Below are 23,232 nucleotides of genomic sequence, written 5' to 3' on the forward strand. Positions count from 1 at the left end.
ATATAGACTTTTTATAAGTCTAAGTAATTACTTTACATACGGAGCATCATATGTTGGTGGCCCCTCTTCTGAGATGTTACACTGAATATGGCATAGATCCCACCGGACCATGAATGGTTCTGCAGGAATGGACAGGATCACTTCTTACTGCATATTAGACAATGGTACTGACATGCTCTAAGCATCCTGTTCTACCTCATCCAAGGATTTAAGGGGTATTCCATTTTGCCTTTTAAATCAACTGGTTTCAGAAAGTTAAATAGATTGGTAAATTACTTCTATTTAAAAAAGTCCAGTCTTCCAGTACTTATCAGCTGCTGTATGTCCTGCATGAAGTGTTGTTTTCTCCCCAGTCTGACACAGTGCTCTCTGCTGCCACCACCTTTGTCCATGTCAAGGAAAAACTTGGTTGGATACACTGCTTAAATAAGCCCTACTGTCCAAAGTCCATCAACAGGTATCAGAGGAGCCATTACTGCTCCTCCAACCAATTGAACTGTGCACACCTGACCGAGAGGGGTCATCCATTCATGCCGATTGTGAAACATTGTGACCCTCATCAGCATGGTGCCACAGAGCTCTGGATCCATCTGACCAGCCATGTTTCTCCACAGAGATCTGGATCCATTTGACCGGCCATGTTTCTCCACAGAGATCTAGATCCATCTGACCGGCCATGTTTTCTCAACAGAGAACTGGATCCATCTGTCCCGGCCATGTTTCTCCTCACACATCTGGATCCACCTGTCCCAGCCATGTTTCTTCTCACACATCTGGTTCTATCTGCCCCGAGCATGTTTCTCCTCATACATCTGGATCCATCTGCCCCGGCCATGTTTCTCCTCACACATCTGGATTAATCTGTCCCAGCCATGTTTCTCCTCACACATCTAGTTCTATCTGTCCCGGACATGTTTCTCCTCATACATCTGGATCCTTCTGACTGGTCTATGTTTCTCCTCACACATCTGGATCCATCTGCCCCGGCCATGTTTCTCCTCACACATCTGGATCCTTCTGACTGGTCTATGTTTCTCCTCACACATCTGGATCCATCTGCCCCGGCCATGTTTCTCCTCACACATCTGGATATATCTGTCCCGGCCATGTTTCTCCTCACACATCTAGGTCCATTTGTCCCAGCCATGTTTCTCCTTACACATCTGGATCTATCTGTCCCAGCCGCCATGTTTCTCCTCACACATCTGGATCCATCTGTCCCAGCCATGTTTCTCCTCACACATCTGGATCCATCTGTCCCGGCCATGTTTCTCCTCACACATCTGGATCCATCTGCCCCGGCCATGTTTCTCCTCACACATCTGGATCCATCTGTCCCGGCCATGTTTCTCCTCACACATCTGGATCCATCTGTCCCGGCCATGTTTCTCCTCACACATCTGGATCCATCTGCCCCGGCCATGTTTCTCCTCACACATCTGGATCCATCTGTCCTGGCCATGTTTCTCCACACACATCTGGATCTATCTGACCAGTCTATGTTTTACCTCACGCATCTGGATCTATCTGACCAGTCTATGTTTCTCCTCACACATCTGGATCCATCTATCCCAGCCATGTTTCTCCTCACACATCTGGATCCATCTGCCTCGGCCATGTTTCTCCTCACACATCTGGATCCATCTGCCCCGAGCATGTTTCTCCTCATACATCTGGATCTATCTGTCCCAGACATGTTTCTCCTCACACATCTGGATCCATCTGTCCCGGCCATGTTTCTCCTCACACATCTGGATCCATCTGTCCAGCCATGTTTCTCCACACACATCTGGATCCATCTGCCCCGACCATGTTTCTCCTCATACATCTGGATCTATCTGTCCCAGACATGTTTCTCCTCACACATCTGGATCCATCTGCCTTGGCCATGTTTCTCCTCACACATCTGGATCCATCTGTCCTGGCCATGTTTCTCCACACACATCTGGATCTATCTGACCAGTCTATGTTTTACCTCACGCATCTGGATCTATCTGACCAGTCTATGTTTCTCCTCACACATCTGGATCCATCTATCCCAGCCATGTTTCTCCTCACACATCTGGATCCATCTGCCTCGGCCATGTTTCTCCTCACACATCTGGATCCATCTGCCTCGGCCATGTTTCTCCTCACACATCTGGATCCATCTGCCCCGAGCATGTTTCTCCTCATACATCTGGATCTATCTGTCCCAGACATGTTTCTCCTCACACATCTGGATCCATCTGTCCCGGCCATGTTTCTCCTCACACATCTGGATCCATCTGTCCAGCCATGTTTCTCCTCACACATCTGGATCCATCTGCCCCGACCATGTTTCTCCTCATACATCTGGATCTATCTGTCCCAGACATGTTTCTCATCACACATCTGGATCCATCTGTCCCGGCCATGTTTCTCCTCACACATCTGGATCCATCTGTCCAGCCATGTTTCTCCTCACACATCTGGATCCATCTGCCCCGACCATGTTTCTCCTCATACATCTGGATCTATCTGTCCCGAACATGTTTCTCCTCACACATCTGGATCCATCTGCCTTGGCCATGTTTCTCCTCACACATCTGGATCCATCTGCCCCGACCATGTTTTTCCTCATACATCTGGATCTATCTGTCCCGGACATGTTTCTCCTCACACATCTGGATCCATCTGCCTCGGCCATGTTTCTCCTCACACATCTGGATCCATCTTTTTCTTCTTAACCTTCTTTACGTATCTTTGTTAGTAAGAAGTTGAGGACAACTAGAGTGCGTAGGATCAGACCGTCTTCTAAAAGGCTTCAGTCTTAGCGATGTGGATGTATTTTTTTCTCCCCGTTACATAAGACCATCTTCTAATTATCTCTACAAGAGGGAGAAAGCCATTGAAGTGACCGCACAGCCAGAGCCGGGTCCTCCGAGGAGACAATCTTTTTTTCTGTTTTGCCTTTAAAAGCCAAGAAAACAAGACGCAGCGATGCATCCGCATTAATATAAAAGCCTGTAAATGACATGTCGGCGCTCGCACTCCCCGGCGTCATCTTATACCAATACACTTGTCAAGGTCAATCACGGCTCATCGTTCCATTTAACTAATTTTGTTCTCAGCGCAAATGGCTTTTCAAGCGTAGGCCCCACTTAAGGTAGTTAGGCCGATTCAATCCTCGAGAAACACACAAAATAGAAGAAGAAAGAGGCGCTTATTGAAGAACACTTTGTGCAGTGGAAATTGTGGTCAGTGATAAATGCACATATTAAAGGGGCAGAGGAAAGAAACATCGCAACATCTGACTGTACGGAGCGAATCGTCCACAGCTGCCGAGGGACAAGTCAGAGGGGCAGCGATGGGGGGATCATAGGAGGAGGATAGTATTCTACAGTGCATTCGGAAAGTCTTCAGGCGCCGTCACTCTTCTCGTAGTTTGTTATGCGGCAACCCTATGTTAAACTAAAAATCATGTTTTCCGCCATCATTCTTTACTCATTACTCCAGATCTTTAAAAAAAAAAAAGCAACTTTATTAAAAAGGGAAAACTAGAATCTCCCATCCCCATCAGTATTAGGGGAAGCCGCTTTGGCAGTGAATACGGGCCACTCTTCTCTGCAGATCAGGTTGGATGGGGTTGGCGATGGATGCCATTGTCATGTCTCCAGAAATGTCCCATTAGGTTCAGGTCAGGGCTCTGGCGGCACCACCACAGTTGTCCCTAAGCCGCTCCTGTGTTGTCCTGGCTTTGTGCTTACAGTCACAGATGGGAGATGATGAACCTTCGGCCTAGTCTGGAGTCCAGATCGCTTTGGATCAGGTTTTTATTATGAATAGAAATGAGCAAACATTCACTTCGACAGGTGTGCCGAAATTTACTGTAAAATTCGGGTTCATCCAAACCGAACCTTAAATGAATTGCACTAAAACAGCTAAACGACTGCAGGCGTTCACATATTTTTCTCATCTATACTTACTTGTCCATGCTCCCCTGGTGTCCTTCCTCTCGGGGGCCCAGGTGTCTTCACCCACCTCCAGCCTGTTCAGCCAATCACTGACTGAGAAGGGACAGCGTCAAGGCCAGTGATTGGCTGAGCAAGCTGTCATTTTCGAGACAAGAGTGACAGTCCGCTCAGCCAATCACTGGCCACGGCACTGTCCAATCTCAGTCAGAGTTGGGCTGAGCAAGCTGGAGGTGGGTGAAAACACCAGAGACCCTGAGGTGGATACCGGGGGAGTGCAGACAGGAGAGCATACCATTTATTTATTTTTTTTAAGATGTGCGCCGACCATCTAGCCAAGATTTGTTATGAACTTTGAAAAGACTTTTTTGCAAAGTTCGGCACTAATCTTGGTTCAGATGATTCGGTTTGCTCATCTCATCTCACGTCTCTAGATGTCAGGGACACTTTAAACTTTGTTCTCATGTCTCAGATTCATATAATATATGTGTTTTTGCTGATTGTGAAAGTCTTCTGTACCGAGAATTGGGTGGGCAGACAAGTCATTGTTTGGTTTTGGCATCGGAGATGGTGTTGAAGAGGGTGGCACACAGATACCATTGTTCCCACGCTGTAAAGTATGCTGGCAGTGCACAGTCCGGTAGCCATTGTTATTATATTATTATTAATACTATTTGCAGGAGTCAGGGTCATCTGAAAGGGGAGAGGAAGGTCACTTGAGGATGCCGGTGTCGGCTTCAGTTCAGGACTATGATACAATTTGGCACAGCTCCAGGTACAAGACTCTTATAGTCTGATCATGTTTGTGTGGAGGAGAATGTTCTTATCTGTGAGAGAAGGGACCGGAGCGTAACAAGTAACCGAGGAGGGCCCATAACAAAACTTGGAATAAGACCCCACTCCACCTTGGCCACTTTTAGTTGTAAATTCTGAACATGAACTCCCTAATAAGATTATGTTACTGCATAGGAATTATATAAACAGTGACGCCACTGAACAGATATGATAACCAAAGTACAGATATACACCCCATCACATTATTCTGACCAGCAGCTAATATCCAGAATAACCATCGTGTGCAGCATAGACAACAGCTAGACGGGCCGGAAGTGATCCAATAAGGGTCTGGTAGGTGTCACCGGTATCTGGAGCCATGCTAACTGTATCCCACAGAGAGTCCATAGAGCCAACACCACCATCAAGTTGATCACACAAATGATTGATTGGGTTCAAGTGAGGGGAATTGGGGGCCAGGATAACACTTGAAAGTCTTGGTCACGCCCATCCAACCAATGGCAGATATTTTTAGCGGTGTGACATGTTGGGACATATGTCCCAAAGAAGGCAATCAGCATGTATGAGTGTACATGATCTACAGGGATGGATTCATACCCAGATCGGGTATATCGGGAATTCCTCCACATGGATGATTGTCCCAGAGAATGAGAACATCCATCTGACACACCAATGTCTATTCATTCACTGTACCAGAAAATTTGAGAAGACAATCCTTTACCAACTAGCGGAGAAGACAAATCTTTACCAATCATCGGAGAAGACAAACACTTACCAACCAGCACAAAAGACAACCCTTTACCAACCAGTGGAGAAGACAAATCTTTATAAAACATAGCAGAAGACAACCCTTTACCAATCAGAGGAGAAGACAACCCTTTACGAATAATCAGAGAAGACAACCCTTTACCAACTAGCAGAGAAGACAACCTTTTACCAACCAGTGGAGAAGACAAATCTTTATCAAACATAGCACAAGACAACCCTTTACCAATCAGAGGAGACGATAAACCCTTTACCAACTAGCAGAGAAGACAACCCAATACCAATCATCGGAGATGACCACCCTTTAAGAATAATCGGAGAAGACAACCTTTTACCAATCAGCAGAGAAGACAGTTCTTTACCTATTGGAGGAGAAGACATCCTTTTAGCAATCAGAGGAGAAGGTGACCCTTTACCAACTAGCAGAGAAGACAACCAAATACCAATGATGTCCAGTGATGACCACCCTTTATAAATAATCCGAAAAGACAACTGTTTACGAATAATCGGAGAACACAACCCTTTACCGATCAGCTGAGAAGACAAATCTTTACCAACTAGCGGAGAAAACAACCCAATACCAATCATCGTAGATGACCCTCCCTTTACCGATCAGCGGTGAAGACAACCCTTTACCTATATGTGGGGATCTAATCCTGATACTATCAGCTATAGCACAGGAACTATGCTATGATGTCACTATACAGATACAGGTATAAGGTGTCCAAGGTGGTACTGTGTCCACGAATTATGAGAAGGCCATCGTGCTGGTGTGAGTATCATAACCCCTTTTAACCATAACTCCACTTTCATTTCTTACATTGCTCTGATAAAATGGAAGCTCATCTGTGATTGATTGATTTGGGTAACACAGAGAATCTCACTATAACACAGGGCCATAAATCTCCATAACTGAAAAATTTAAATATATATATATATATATATATATATATATATATATATATATATATATTGTTCCTTGTATTTCCCCTTTAAAACTGGTGTAATCCGAGAAGAGGCGCCTGTAGAGTCAGCCGTGTTATTAATGCCGCCATTGATATGGAAGAGGTGGCCGGTAATGATGCCGGGAGGAGATAGGGAAGGCTATTACACCGGCTCAGAATAGACTTTATTCCTCCCAGATGCCTCGGTGAACTTCCACTCAATTAAGGAGGAGACGCCACTTCTCTCACTTATTATTATCGCCCTTCTCCGGGGACGGCGACGCGCTGATCCAGAAGCTTTAATCAAATGACAAAATAAACGTATTAACGGCGAATTCAGGAGGGAAAGAAAATGCAGAGATTTGTCTGAATTCTTGATTAATACTGTGATTTATTATTGTCCAGAAGCCCTGATTGGCTCAGGATTTGGCTCCTCCCACTTCCGAGACATGCTGATGACTCTGTGCTGCTGTGAATAATTAAAGGGTATCTATTGTTATACAGGCACTTTCCTAATTTTTTTTGTTTACAAATCAACAAGTGGTTGTGATAGCAAGCAGTTAAGCTTTTTTTTTTATTATTTTTAAAGTTTTCTATATTTAAATCAAATCGTTATACATCCAGCCACTAGGTGTCCCCCTTCCTGTCACACTGTGCTCCGTGCTCCCTCTGTGACGATATTTGGTCTTTTCTCTGTTCAAAAAACAGACCAAACATAGGAAGTCCCCGTCCTTTGCACTCACAGACACGGCTTGGTATGGATTGACAGCCATTCCTGAGTGTGCACAGAGCGGGAGAAGTCTTCACTATACACAAGTACAGCTGCTACGCGTCCACATTCAGCAGCAGAGAATCCTGGGGGTGCTTGCATTGTATGGTCAGCTCTCCTGTCACACAGCACCAAAACCTCTGTAACCATGCCGTGACATTATACTGACTGAATTGTTGCATGACGTCAGGATGTTGGTTTGCATGGCGGTATGTGTGGCGTGACGCCGGGTAGTGCAGACAGACGCGGAGGCCCTAGAACAGTGTGCCTGCGGTGCCGATGTCGAGGTCCACAAGGGGATTAGGTGAGTGCGGGGGACGGGCTGGGTGAGGTAGGTGGTTAGCGGCCTTACTCACAGGGGGTGCCTTATTTTTAGGGGGATGCCGTATTTTGGCCTAGTTGGAAGGACAGTGGGGTGTCTTATTTTCGGGGAAACACAGTTATATAAATAGCCTGTTAATTGCCCTCAGGTAATATACAACCTGCATGATAAACTGGCGTCTTTCCATGTGCAGAGGACGGAGACTTCCTGTGTTTGGTCTCTTTTTAAACAGAGAAAAGACCAAGAGGGAACATGGACCACAGTGTGACAGGAAGGGAGACACCTAGTGGCCACATGTATAACATTGATTTAAACACAGAAAAAAGTAATATTAATAAAGCGAGTATATTCCAAAACTGCTTGAAATCACAAAGCCTGTTGTTATCTTAAAAATATATATAATTTCTTTCTTACTATTTTTTTTTTTTTTTTTGCGACAAGTATACTTTAAAGAATGTAAAAAGAAAGTAAGAGCACACAGCTTCCTTAGGCTTATGTCCACCTTTGAGGGTTAAAGGGGTACTCCAGTGAAAAATGTTTTCTTTCAAATCAACTTGTGTCACAGAGTGCCAGAGATTTGTAATTTACTTCTATTAAAAAATATCTAGTCTTCCAGTCCTTATCAGCTGCTGTATGTCCTACAGGAAGTGGTGTCCTCTTTCCAGTCTGGAGTGCAGGAAAGGTTTTCTATGGGGATTTGCTGCTGCTCTGGACAGTTCCTGACATGGACAGAGGTGGCAGCAGAGAGCACTGTGTCAGACTGGAGGGAGTACACCACTTCCTGCAGGACATAAAGCAGCTGATAAGTAGTGGAAGACTGAAGATTTTTTTTAATACAAGTAAATTACGAATCTGTATAACTTTCTGACACCAGCTGATTTGAAAGGTAAAATGTAAACCGGAGTTCCGCTTTAATGGAAAATTCTACAAGATTCATTTTCAAATGGAAAAAAAAAATTCCACTACAGTTCTATAAATTGTGGCCGTGGACCCAGGTGTTGTGTTTACCTGTGCTAACAATAGATCATTCACCCCGCTCCGAGCCAGGGGTCAAGTACCATTAGGATAGTCATGTGTTTGTTGGCCAGGACTGATCCATTGTCTTGTGATCACACAGGAGGCGATGTGTGACATGGTGCTGGCCCTCAGAGCCGATGCCGCTTACGTCGTCCAGGAGATCCGCGCTCTGAACTCCGAGACTCGGCTACAGGTGGTGGATTGGCTGCACGACTACTGCCGCAACGGTCTGGCCCAACTACTCAGCGCCAGTCGGAGCCCGCACAGCGACCCCTTGTTTAAGGACTTGGAGATCATCGCAGAATCACTTTGGAGCATAGACAAAATGCAAGGAAAAATCCATGTGCTGTATACGGATATCCTTATAGCGAAAGGTAAGACGAGGAACTAATGATCACATGACTGTGAAGGGTTAACCCAAGGGTCTTCCATAGGCTAAAACTGATGCTTGTTACTGTCTTCAGCTCTGACACTATCAAATATACAGACATATCAAATGTTAACTTGGGGTCTAAATGTTTAGACCGCGACAGATTTGGGGAATGAACCAGGAGAAGTCCACACTTGGCGTCTGCCTCTACCGGTCACATGCAAGAGTGGCTATTTAAAGGGGTATTCTGTTCAAACAAACCATTGCATATGTTGCTGCCCATGGTGAGACTAACAATTTATTCCATACTTGTTATTATCTTTTCAGTCTCCTTCCCCCAGTTCTCAGCTGCTGCTTTCTGCACACAAACATCTGTGTGTGAGCTTTTCTCTCTGTCTCCCCCTCCCCCCCCCCCTCCCTTCTGAGATGGCTAATCTAAGAAAAAAAGTCCCTGGCAGGCTTTATCTGCAACTTTATAATATGTAATACTGAGAGGGTTAATCACAGAGAGTTCATTAGCAACTTGACCTCAGTATATCCCTCCCAGCATTACAAATAAGCTACAATGTTGCAGATAAAGCTTGCCAGGGACTTGTTTACATCAGCCGTCTCAGAAGGAAGGAGGGAGGAGGGGGAGACAAAGAGAAAAGCTCTAAAGAGAAAAGTATAGCAGGGGTACTGCTACAGTGCAGAGCTGGCAAGAGGAGGGGTAAGCTGCTGCCAGGCACCACTGGTGGTAACTTGTCCCCCCAAGAACAAAAGGCCATTGAAATCCAACATGGCCGATCCTTCTTTCCCACACTAGCAGACGTAGTCCGGCCTCAGCCGATAAATGGAAAAAAATGTAAAGAGAACAAAATCTATAAATAGCAGTAAACAACCACACAAACCTGAGATCTCAGACGCATAAACCCTGTGAATCATTCACCACAAGATCAGATGACTGCAACTTTATAGATGGACTGAGCCGCCGGGCACTGTGAATAAGCAGAACTTGTAAGAGCCCATAAGTAATATGTCCTGAGAGAACGATGACGTCATAGCCGACATCATAACTGAAGATTAGAGAGTTTAGTGTTTATTATGTGTCTGAGAAGAAATGTCCTTGTATATTAAGGGTCAGAGAACGCTATAAAGATTTGGCCGCAACCGTCTCGTCTTTGTATTACATGAATGCCCAGTGATTACAGTGCACACCAATGGGTCGCCCATCAATCAGCTCATTGGGGAGGGTATTATTATTATTATTATTAGCGTTGTTTTATAATCATGAATTCTGTTTGATACTAGACATTTATGTGACTTGCAGTACCATTTTTCACCTTAAATCCCAAGTTCTTGTTACCATAGATTTCAATGCAACAGCGCCCCCATCTCTGGTCCATTGCATATAGAATTCAATGGAACGCTATTGGAAATTGAAGAGGAACTGGAGGAATTTTTTCTCTTTCAAATTAACTGATGTGAGAAAGTTTTATCCAGTACTTATTAGCTGCTGTATGTCTTGCAGGAAGTGGTGCATTTTGTGTATTCTCTCCAGTCTGACACAGTGCTCTCTGCTGCCACCTCTGTCCATATCAGGAACTGTTCAGAGCAGGAGAGGTTGTCTATGAGGATTTGCTGCTGCTTTGGACAGTACCCGACATGGACAGAGGTGGCAGCAAAGAGCAGTGTGTCAGACTGGAGAGAATACATCACTTCCTGCAGGACGTACAGCAGCTGATAAGTACTGGAAGACTGGAGATTTTTAAATTGAACTAAATTATATATAACATTGTGACACCAGTTGATTTGAAATGTTTTTTGTTTTTTTTACCAGAGTACCCCTTTAATTTATATTACAATATCCTAACAAAAAGCAGCATTGTAAGAGATTGATCACACGTTACTCTCAGTAATCACATTTGTCTCCTTCCTTTAGAGAGATATGAAGAAGCTTTCACGCACCTGAAGAAGTCTTTCACTAACTCCGCCATAGATGAATCCGCTAAAGCCAGGTATGGCGTGCTCCACGTCAAGTGCCGGAACGTTCTGGCAGCGGCTCAGGAGCTCTCCACCTTGGCTGCTAGAGACCCCGGAGAACTGGAAATGCTTGTGAAGTTTTTGGATAAAAGGGAACGGCAAAGCCTCTCGCAGGTAACCACACCGATTCATATAGAAGTGCCTGTAATGGACGGCTAGTATTAGGGATTCTCTGAAGGAGAACCTTTGTAAGTTTTCAGAAGTTTGGAATTTCCGCCCGCTTTGTGTACGCAGCTCCTATGCAGTCCTATGTAGTGCGCTGAAGTTGACTTACGTATACAGATTCCATGAATAGTCTGTCCCTGCGGGCATATATTACTACCCTGTGCCTTACCAACTTGCAGTATACATACCCTACTGCGGGAGGGGACCTCTGGCCGCATAAATGTATATATGTATACGGCCTGCGTGATCCCCCGCACTGCTTCCAGAAGAATAATGCCTATTCCTAATATGCAATATACAATAGGGGGGGCTCAGTGTGGCCTCTGTAACTGTGCCAGGATGAAGGCTTAAGCAGCCCTGCAGTTCCTGACACAGCCATTGGTGGCAGCAGAGCGGCCGTGTTGCCCCTGTCGGACACAGTGCTCTCTTTGCAGTCAGTGCAGACAGACAAACTACTGCAACGATCAGCTGACATTGTTCTTGTTACTTTCTATTTCACAAGACGATTACGGTCATAACGGCCGAATACGGCCGATAATCGTCTTGTGTAATGGGGCTTTTACTGACATCAGGGCGTGCATAGCAGAAGATATCCCTGAACCTATTCCTATTAGAACATGACTCCTTGTTTACTGACATTTAGGCCGGGGACTCAGCCCGCAGCCTCATCAGGACCCAAAATCACCAAACAAATATTTTACTCTAAGGCTCAAAAAAGGGAAGAAAAAGGTTCTGGATTGGAATTCCAGTTTGGAGCTGAGCTCCGGAGGCCGATGCAGTAAAAGTGTTTAATAACATCCCATTAAATCAATGTTTGTAGAATTTTTTGAATTTTTGCCCGTGACTTTAGTGGAAACATTTCCCTGATTTATTAGACTGGGGTTAAACTCTTTATTTTGTAGGAAATAAAAATATTCTCTTTTGGACGACCTTGTTAATAGCGGTAGCGGATTCTACTGGAGAACAAAGGCTGGGGGAGTATTCAGCTGGAGCCTCAGGATTCATTGGGCCTGGGGGGGAGGGGATTTTGGTGAATCAAGGGGTAAAGGGACTAGATTGGCACAGGCTAGCTTGAGACAAAAAAAAATGCTCTTGTCCCCCCAAACCCACTACCACTTTCAAGTTTGGTCAACAGTAAGATTATGGGGGGCCTCCGACTCTATACCAACAGAACATATTGGTAGATAGAAGCATCAGGAGTATTATTGAGTGGAGAGGCCAAATAGTTTGGCCTATCCACTTAACAGCAGTTAGAAGGGAGAGATTTTTAACCCCCGACCCTACTGTTCTGGGAGGGATAAGCCGCTACGACAGCAGTCTGTCTACGGCCAACCTCATCCCTTCCCGCAGAGAAGACGTGAACATTTATGTGTATGGACAGCCTGGGGGGAAAAAACAACCTGATTTTCCCTTGAGTTATGATGGACTGGCCGCTCAGCCAATCAGTGACTGGAGCAGCGTCCCACCCCAGTCACTGACTGGCTGAGAGGGGTCATGCCGGGTCATGACGTGGACACTGTGAAGATGCCGGAGCCCGGTGGGGGTCCGCAGCCACTCACCACGGGCACGGGGAGAGGTAAGTTGTTACTTGAAATCAATTTCCCCACCCTACCCTGCTGGCTGCCGGCATTTAGAAAACCCCAGGCTTCTCCTTTAATAAATCAGATACGGGAGGAGACCATGCCTCCTCCCCGCCTTGCCGCGAATCCCCCCTGCCCTGCTGGACTTCCTTCCATAGATATTTCAGTCTTATTTAATGACCTTGTAGAGGGGCTGTAGAGTAGAATCTCCATTTTTGCAGATGATACTAAACTGGGTAAAGTAATCACAGAGGGATTACAGAGGGATTTGGAGAAGCTAGAGGCTTGGGCAGATAAATGGCAGATGATTTATAATGTAGATAAATGTAGGGTTATGTATTTGGGCCGTAGAAATAATAAGTACAGTTATGTGCTAAATAATAAAACACTGGGTAAAACTGCTTCCGAAAAGGACCTGGGGGTTTGGTGGAAAGTAACCTCATCTAAAGTGATCAGTGCCAGGCAGCAGCTGCCAAGGCTAATAACATCATAGGATGCATCAAAAGAGGCCGAGATGCTAAAGATGAGAACATAGTTTTGCCTCTTTATAAATCTGGTCAGACCACACATGGAATACTGTGTACAGTTTTGGGCACCGGTATATAAGAAGGAAACAGCTGAACTGGAGCGGGTGCAGAGGAGGATGACAAAGGTCATTAGGGAATGGGTGGGTTACAGGAGCAGGACAGGTTATCAAGCTTGGGGTTATTTACGCTAGAAAAAAGACGTCTTAGGGCGATCTGATCCCAATGTACAAATATATGAATGGACAGTACAGAGATCTTTATAGTGATCTTTTTATTCCTAGGTCTGTAACAATGACAAGGGGGCATCAGAACAGACGCGGATTCTTTACTGTAAAAGCAGTAAGACTGTGGAACTCTCTGCCACATGATGTTGTCATGGCTGATTCATTATATAAGTACAGGGGAGGCCTGGATGCTTCTCTATAAACATAATATTACAAGTTATGGACACTAGATTACATGTGATAGGACGCTGATCCAGGGATTATTCTGGTCGCCATTGGAGTCGGGAAGGAATATTCTCCCTGTGATGGGACAATTGTCGTCTGTCTCATGTGGGTTTTCGCCTTCCTCTGGGTCAACACAGTAGGGTTTCCCTAGGTTGAACCTGATGGACTCTTGTCTTCTTTCAACCTTTTTAACTATGTTACTATGTTGGAGATTGTAGGGGAGTCAGGGCCTAGCCTGATGGTTACTCCCATCTCCAGGAAAGTGGGGGCCCATAAAATGTCGGGCGTCACCAACCTTATGGGTACCAGCACCAGATGGAGGGGCACATTTGGCCTACGTGTAACTGTGCCTGGTCCAATGACCTTTTGGGTCGCCGTTCACAGGTTATAGAGGGCATCCAGTGCTTCGCGATAGATATAGCTCTATCATAAATTGAACAGCACCCGTGACTACTATGTGACCTGTCCTCCATCTATTTCACCCCCTGGAGTGTTGACTCATCACATGGGAGGAAACCTCAGTGCATACATGACTACACACTTCTGATCTTTCTCACCCTCCTGGAATTGCCTCCAGTCCAAGACAACACATCCATCATTGTTCAGTCCCATCGGTGATGACGTTCACAACCTTCAAAGAACCCAAGCAGCATTCCCCACTAAGATTGTAGAGGAACTGGAGACCTTTGCTTCTAAGTATATCTGTTTATGGAAAAGCTGAGTGTCGGGGATGGAGATGTACCCCTTCATAACCTGTATAAGAGCCTTATTAGGGCGGGTTCACACTACGGAATTCTCGCGGACAATGTCCGCGGAATTCCGTCAGCTGTCCGCACGGGCGGACAGCTGACAGAACTCCGCGGACATTGTCCGCGAGAATTCCGTAGTGTGAACCCGCCCTTACACAGCATGTGAGGAGAAAGTGAGTGCCTGTCCTCTTGTTCCCCGCTCGCTGCCTGTGCTATGACATTGAGCTGCAGAGCAACGAGAGGGCAGCCCAGACAATCTTTAGATAGTCCAGGCTGCTCATTGAAGAGAGCGATGGTCTTCTTTCACCGCTCCTATTACACAGGTTGACAGGCAGCAGACCATCCCTATTGTGATCATTTTTATTGACCATGTTGAAAGACAATGATCACCCAACTTAGTGCGTGTCGGCTGAACGTTGTCTTTTAACATGAGCTATTACGGCAAACCATAATCAGCCGGTAATCGGGCAAATACAGCCGATAATCACTTAGTGTAATAGGGCCTTAAAGGGAATGTGTGACCTGAATTTTCTTTTACTGATTAGAGTCAGATACTAAAACTTATTTTTATATTCTAATCTGTTTCTATTTTCTGACTGTAATTTTTATTTATTTCACTATTTGTACGTTGTTATGGGGGCGGCCATATTGCCTGGGCTGTTCTTAACAGCATTTAGTGACATGCTTTACAGTAAGCCTAATGGACATAGACAATAATAGTCTCTCCCCTTGAGATGAATGTGAGACATTACTGAGCGCGCTCTGTGACCTGTGCAGAGGTCATTTCACAGGGAGCTGCTATTGTCTCCCCTATCTACTGGTGTCACATGATGCTGCAATGCTGTACAGATCACTTAACAGCAGCCTCCTCTTATCACCACAGACACAACAGGAAGTCTCAGATTAGTATTAGCCCCAGTGGTGAGAATGAGAACTGCAAAATATCAGGATTATTATATAATTTTAGATGGAAAAATTGAAAATTAGAAGAAAATGTCACCAAAAATTATTTAAAAATGTTTACCATAAAAAAATTATTTACACAATAAGTAATTTTCTGATGATGCTGTCCCTTTAAGAATAGGACACCAGTAGTCCTGGAGAACTATTAATAGGTTCTTATGATCCAATCAATATGGGGCCCATAAGTGACTGCAGGAAGCATCCAGGAGACTATAGGGTAAAAGTAAGCTAGTTACGCTGCACTGTGGGGGCATAGGGATGGGTAAGCATAGCTTCTTTATTATGTTCCCCCACACCGATGACCATCCAGGATTTTTACATTTCCCCGCAGATTCCCTTTAACCCTTCAATAAAAATTATATGACCGACCTATTTCTCAAGTGTATCAGGTGCTTCATCAGATCCAACCGATATCCTCTAATTTGTTTCAGGTGAGGCTGATGAAGCACCTGATACAGGTGAGAATTGCGTCAGATCAGTAGTCAAAGATGTGTTTCGCATCTGCATCAGGCTTCATCAGATCCGACCAATCATCTCTAATCTCTTAACCTGAAACAGATTACAGCAGATCAGTAGTCAAGGATTTATATTAACTTTTTTATTTTTTATTTTTTTTAGGGGGGGGGGGGCAACAATCTCCTTCACTCATACATGACAACGCTGTTTCGCACCTCTACCAGCTGTTTCATCAGGTCCAGTTAATGGATCTGATGAAGCAGCAGGAACAGGTGCGAAACACGTTGTTCATATAACTTTTAACCCAACATATTTTTTAAACACCACTGCCTGGTGGGACGTTTGTTTGGATATACTCTTTTACTTGGTGTCAGTGCCAGCGACATCCCTATTTTCCCTGCTGAAGGTGTCTAACCTACCTTCTCTGTACCTATGCTATTTCTGTCCTCATCCATTTCTATTTTGGTTACTATATGGTTGGGGGGAACTGCACAGGTTATCATCACTCATCATATACCCATGCGTGTATCAGATTTACAGTGGATCTGGATCAGGACACTTGGTAGTCACCAGATTATCAGTATGAGCATTCGGCGACAGGTCTCCTATCTATCTGGCCATGAAGGTGTTAAATACCTAAGCGTCCCGCAGAGTCCCAGCCATTTCCCATGCGATCCTTGCAGATGAGCGTGCAGGCAGAGGCCCGGTCCTGCAGCGTGCGCTGCATACCTTGTCAAGCATGTCTGGAGGTAATGAATCTCCCGCTGACGCACATGACTGTTATCTTATATCGCTCGCTCTAAATGAATTTCCTTCTGTCTTAATTTGCCGTTCGTCAAACACAATTTATTTCGCCATTAGGCTTTGTCTAATAGGCTCTTAAAGTTACATTAACCTTCCCGAAACCCCAAACAGGTCGCTTGTTGTTGTTTTTCCAGGTGTTCATTTTAGGAAATCTGCCAAGACCTCCATTTCTCACAGCGACGATAGAGAAAAGAAATCAGCGGCGAGGTCGTCCTGCGGGATGCAGCGGGGTCTGTAGTGTTTCAGCTGTTGAAGAACTATAAGTCACAGGATGACTTCAGCTCGTATATGCAGGCTGAAGCTGGGGTTCTATGGGCAGCAATTCTTCCTGAGCCTGTCCCTCATACACGTGCATGCTCGGCCCCAGCGAGTGTACTTGTTTTCTTAATAGGGAAAGGGGGTTAGCCATTGCTATCCTCCTATGGTAGGGGCTTATGGCTGGACCACTTACTCCCCTGATCACCTCATATACATGCATGCTCAGCTTAGGTGAGTAAGCATGTTTTCTGAATAAGGAAAGGGAAGTAAGCCATTGTTCTACTCTTATTGTGGTGAGTTATCAAGACATCTGCCTGAGCTAATCAACCCCACCCCCATACTCATGCATGCTCAGCTCGGTTATAGGGGTTGTTCACCAAAAAAATGTTTTCTTTCAAATCAGCTGGTCCCAGAAAGTGCCAGAGATTTGTAATATACTTCTATTAAAAAATCTACAGTCTTCCCGTACTTATCAGCTGCTGTATGTCCTGCAGGAAGTGGTGTATGTCAGGAACTGTCCAGAGCAGTAGCAAATCCCCATAGAAAACCTCTCCTGTTCTGGACAGTTCCTGACATGGACAGAGGTGGCAGCAGAGAGCACTGTATTAGACTGGTGAGAATACACCACTTCCTGCAGGACTTACAGCAGCTGATAAGTATGTGAAGACTGGAGATTTTTTAAAAGAAGTTAATTACAAATCTCTGGCACTTTCTGGCACCAGTTGATTTAAAAGAAAAAAAATTGGGTGAATAATCCCTTTAAGGGTGCTAGTTTTCTTAATAATGAAAAGGGGAATCAGCCAAAGGATTATATTAGTGGTTAATGTCTGAGCCACTACCTCTCCTATTCTCCGCCATACACTTGCATGCTCAGCTCAGGGGGCTTGTTTTCTAAATAGGGAAAGGGAGGTAAGCCATTGCTATGCTGCTATGTTATGTTTGGTTCACTATCTCTCCTGAACAGCTCAGAGGAGCGTGCAGGTGTTCTCGATGGGTGTCACGGCCACGTCCCGTGTTCCGGGCCGCCGCGACCTCCCTCTGTCCCATGCAGCTGCCGGGGCCCTTGTGCAGGGACCCGGCGCTGCTACATGTTCGGCCCCGGGGGGCGCCTTACCTGGTCCCGCTCCTGTCTCCGTCTGTGCCGGCCGGCGCGCGCGTCCCCGCCTCCTAGGGCGCGCGTGCGCCGGCTGTCTCAGATTTAAAGGGCCAGTCCGCCCCTAATTGGTTAGTTGCACCAATCACTCCCTATATATTCCAGCCCTGCCCCACTACAGGTGTTGGAGCCTCTACATGCTTCCCATAACGTTTGGCCCAGCTCCCTGTTGTTCCTGATCCCTGTCCGCTACCTGATCCCTAGTCCTTGTTCCTGGTTCCTGCTCCCCTGTTACACCATTGCTCCTGTGTTCAGCCTGTCACCTGCGGTTACGCCTACAGACCTCAGCCAGCACCATCTCCCGCCTACTGCTCCTGCCACGCCTCGCCTGCCGTCACTGGCAACCAAGCCAGGGGTAGCGACCTGGGGGTCGCCTGCCGCAGCAAGTCCATCCCGCCTTGCGGCGGGCTCTGGTGAAAACCAGCGGCCCCTTAGACTCCACTCCCTGGTGAGGTTAGTGCCATCGCTGGTGTCGGTCCAGTGGATCCACTACTCCTGGCGTTACAGTAGGCTCCAACCATGGATCCCGGCGAGGTGCCTGATATCCGCGAAGTAGCCCGAGTGGTCGCTTTACAGGCTCAACAGATCCAGCAACAGTCACAGCTGATCCAACAACTGACTGCAGCCGTACAGCAGCATACCACAGCTCAGCAGTCATCACCTCCTGCAGCCTCTTCAAAACTACGACTGGCTCTCCCAAGTAAATATGGAGGTGACCCCAAGTTGTGCAGAGGATTCCTGACCCAATGCACTATGTATATCGAACTTCTAAGCAGTCAGTTTGCCACCGAGCGCTCTAAAGTGGCTTTCATTATCAGCCTATTGGAAGGTAGAGCTCTGGCCTGGGCCACACCACTATGGGACCGTGATGATCCTGTTGCTGCCAATCTCCGAATCTTCCTGGCCGAGTTCCGCTCTGTCTTTGAGGAACCTGCCCGTGCGTCTTCGGCTGAGACTGCTCTCCTCAAACTATCCCAAGGAACTTCCTCCGTTGGTGATTACGCCATCCAGTTCCGCACCCTGGCTGCAGAACTAGACTGGAATGAGGCCGCTCTGATTGCCACCTTTAAAAAGGGCCTGTCCAGTCAAGTGAAGGATGTGCTCGCTGCCCGAGACCTGCCTACCTCCTTGAACGAACTCATTCTACTGGCTACCAGAGTCTACACCAGGTTTTCCGAGAGAGAGGAGGAGGTCCGGCATGAACGGCGTCTGAGTCTGCCCCGTCGTCACCCTCGTCTGGCACCGGTATTTCAGAATCCCGTTGCTCCTATGCCTCAGTCGTCTCCAGAAGTGCCTATGCAGGTGGAACGAGCTCGCCTGACGACTGATGAGAGGGCCCGTCGACTGGAGCTGAATCTCTGCCTTTATTGCGGTGGTGTTGGTCACTATCGGCAGAGATGTCCCCAACGTCCTCAGCGTCCGGGAAACGCTCGCACCTAGGTCCGGTGGGAGAGGCCTCCCTAGGTGTGAATGCCACCTCTCCAAGGTTGACTATGCCAGTCTCCATCCAGACACCCTCTGGGCAAGTTCTCCAGACCACTGCCCTCATCGACTCTGGCGCTGCTGGCAGTTTCATTTCTGCTTCATTGGTCCAAAGATGGCGGCTACCCGTGATCCAGCTAGCCCAACCCCGGTCTATCTCTTCGGTCACGGGCGAGATTCTTAACGAAGCTGTACACTGCCAGACTGTATCCCTAATCCTCCAGGTGGGCGCCTTACATCAGGAGAGGATCTCCTTCTACGTCTTGCGCCATTCCTCTTCCAACATCCTGCTGGGTCTTCCTTGGCTGCAATTACTTACCCCTAAGCTTGACTGGAGAACTGGGGAGGTTCTCAGTTGGGGCCAGGACTGTCCAAATAGGTGTCTGAGGTCTCCTCAACCCAAATGCTCTACGAGGTCACCTGCTTACGCCAAGCCTCTGTCTGGACTACCCGAGGATTACCAAGATTTCGTTGATGTCTTCTCGGCTAAGGAGGCGGACTCCCTACCACCTCATCGGCCCTATGGTTGCCCTATAGACCTTCTTCCAGGGGCTTCTCCTCCACGTGGTCGAGTATACCCTCTCTCTGTGCCCGAGACTGAAGCCATGTCCTCCTACATCCGGGAGAACTTACAGAAGGGCTTCATCCGTAAATCCACGTCTCCCGCTGGCGCTGGATTTTTCTTTGTTCAGAAGAAGGACGGTTCCCTCCGCCCATGCATAGACTACCGGGGCTTGAATAAGGTGACTGTTAAGAACCGCTATCCTCTTCCGCTTATTCCCGAACTATTCGACCTTCTTCGTGGTGCTAGGATCTTCTCCAAGCTGGATCTCAGGGGAGCGTATAACTTGATCCGTATTCGTAAAGGAGACGAATGGAAGACCACTTTCAACACCAGAGATGGGCACTACGAATATCTGGTCATGCCATTCGGCCTATGCAATGCCCCAGCGGTCTTCCAGGAATTCGTGAACGATATCTTCCGAGACCTCCTCTATGTCTGCGTCATTGTCTATTTGGACGACATTTTGGTCTTCTCCCCGGACCAGCAGACTCATGTGGCACAAGTTCGTCAGGTCCTACGAAGACTACGGGCCAATCATCTATACGCCAAGCTAGAGAAGTGCGTTTTCCATCAGCGCAGTCTTCCATTTCTTGGCTATATCGTCTCCGACCAGGGTCTACAAATGGATCCGGCCAAGCTCTCAGCTGTCCTCCAATGGCCACGCCCTGTGGGACTTAGAGCTATCCAACGTTTCCTTGGATTCGCCAACTATTATCGGCAATTCATCCCTCACTTCTCTACCCTGGTCGCACCCATAGTGGCTCTCACTAAGAAGAAGGCGGACCCCAGACGTTGGCCTCCAGAGGCCGAACAAGCCTTCAATAGCCTTAAGTCTGCCTTTGCCTCTGCTCCTGCTCTAGTCCGCCCGGATGTCTCCAGGCCGTTTTCTCTCGAAGTCGATGCATCTTCTGTGGGCGCAGGAGCCGTTCTCTCGCAAAGGGACACATCAGGCAAGACCAGAACCTGCGGGTTCTTTTCTAAGACTTTCTCCCCGGCCGAAAGGAACTATACGATTGGTGACCGTGAACTCCTTGCTATTAAGTTGGCACTGGAGGAGTGGCGTCATCTACTAGAGGGGGCTAAACATTCCGTTAACATCTACACGGACCACAAGAACCTCCTCTACCTCCAATCGGCTCAACGCCTCAATCCCCGGCAGGCCAGGTGGTCCCTCTTCTTCTCTCGGTTCAACTTTTCCATCCATTTCCGTCCAGCCGAGAAGAATTTAAAGGCCGATGCATTATCCCGAGCATCCGATGTCATGGGGCAAGAGGAATCTCCTCGTCACATAATACCTCCCGACCGCCTAGTACCAGTTGCCACTTCTGCTCTGCAGAGACTGCCTCCCGGGAAGACTTATGTGCGCCCCGCACTCCGTAAACGCATCTTGAAGTGGGGGCATTCCTCTTTGGTGGCTGGGCATCCAGGAGCTCAAAAGACCGGGCAATTGATCTCCCGTCACTACTGGTGGCCCAATCTCCTCCAGGATGTCAAGGACTTTGTGGCTTCCTGTGCAGCCTGTGCCAGGAATAAGTCTCCCCGTCAAAGACCTGCCGGCCTACTTTTGCCCTTGCCAGTCCCGGACCATCCCTGGCACCACATTGGGATGGATTTTATCACAGACCTACCTCCATCTGCGGGCAATACAGTTATTTGGGTGGTGACGGACTGCTTCTCAAAAATGGCTCACTTCGTGGCCCTTCCTGGTCTACCCTCTGCTCCTCGTCTGGCTCAGTTGTTCTTCCGACACATCTTCCGCCTGCATGGACTTCCTCTTCACATTGTGTCCGACCGAGGCTCTCAATTTGTCTCTAAGTTTTGGCGTGCCCTCTGCTCGCAACTCCAAGTGAAGCTGGACTTCTCATCGGCCTATCATCCTCAGACTAACGGGCAAGTGGAGAGAGTCAATCAGATTCTGGGTAACTACCTATCTAACTAACTAACTATCTGAGGTTCCTGCCGTGGAGGAGTTGTTATCTGACCTGCAATCGATCTGGGAACAAACTCGACAGTCCTTACTCAAAGCTTCTGAACGCATGAAGGACCAGGCTGATAAGAGGAGGAGACCGGCCACGAATTTTCTCCCAGGTGACAAAGTCTGGCTCTCGGCCAAATATGTCCGACTCAAGATTCCCAGCTACAAGTTGGGCCCTCGATTCCTCGGTCCTTTCTCGGTGCTAAGACGCATCTACCCTGTCACCTACAAACTCCGCCTACCCCCTACCATGCGGATTCCGAATGCCTTCCATGTTTCCCTCTTAAAACCAGTGGTCCTGAACCGGTTCTCCGATAAGTCTTCGTTCTCTGCTCCACAAGCCGTCTCTGACGACGTCTACGCTGTTAAAGACATTCTGGCCATGAAAACTGTCAGAGGGAGAAGGTTCTTCCTGGTGGACTGGAGAGGATTTGGTCCTGAGGAGAGGTCCTGGGAACCTGAGGCTAACATCCTGGACCAAGATCTCATCAAGAGGTTCCTGCAGGCTAGAAAGAGGGGGAGGCCAAAGGGGGGGGGGTACTGTCACGGCCGCGGTGGCGTCCCGTGTTCCGGGCCGCCGCCGCGACCTCCCTCTGTCCCATGCAGCTGCCGGGGCCCTTGTGCAGGGACCCGACGCTGCTACATGTTCGGCCCCGGGGGGCGCCTTACCTGGTCCCGCTCCTGTCTCCGTCTGTGCCGGCCGGCGCGCGCGTCCCCGCATGTGTCTTCAGGGGAAGTCGGGAACCCCCCCCCCCCCCATATGTATTGCAGGAAGATGTCACCTAATGTAACCTACAGTGATGCAGTGTGAGCTGAGAAACCGAGGACGGATCCCTCGTATATCGCACAGTCAGCTGCGTCTCTGCCAACTCTCCATGTTCTGCTCAGAGATCCACCACACCGAAATATTTATAGCCGGAGGATCCCTATGTTAATGAGAGAGAACGCGGCTCTGAGGCCATTTGGCATCAGGCGACTACACGGAATGTCTTGGAGTTTGTTTGTCAGGCGTAACTTCACTGCGAACGACGAAGGTTTAACCGAGCACCGACAAGATAGTTATATCAGCCATAAAATATATGTCCCCCCTGCTTCCTCCTCTATTGTATTAAAGGGATAGAAACTTTAGATAGATAGATAGATAGATAGATAGATAATAGATAGATAGAT

The 23,232-nt window shown here is 47.3% G+C and overlaps 1 protein-coding gene across 1 annotated transcript in view; it reads left to right on the forward strand.

Moving 5' to 3' along the window:
- TTC34 (tetratricopeptide repeat domain 34) overlaps positions 1–23,232 on the forward strand; it is a 47,938-nt gene that overhangs the window by 12,937 nt on the left and 11,769 nt on the right. Inside the window, exons 5-6 of the mRNA XM_069947565.1 lie at positions 8,645–8,918; positions 10,836–11,050. Coding sequence (XP_069803666.1) covers positions 8,645–8,918; positions 10,836–11,050 — 489 coding nt within the window. The remainder of the gene's footprint in view (positions 1–8,644; positions 8,919–10,835; positions 11,051–23,232) is intronic.

Source organism: Dendropsophus ebraccatus, chromosome 12, assembly GCF_027789765.1.
Source record: "Dendropsophus ebraccatus isolate aDenEbr1 chromosome 12, aDenEbr1.pat, whole genome shotgun sequence".
NCBI classification, from domain to species: domain Eukaryota; kingdom Metazoa; phylum Chordata; class Amphibia; order Anura; family Hylidae; genus Dendropsophus; species Dendropsophus ebraccatus.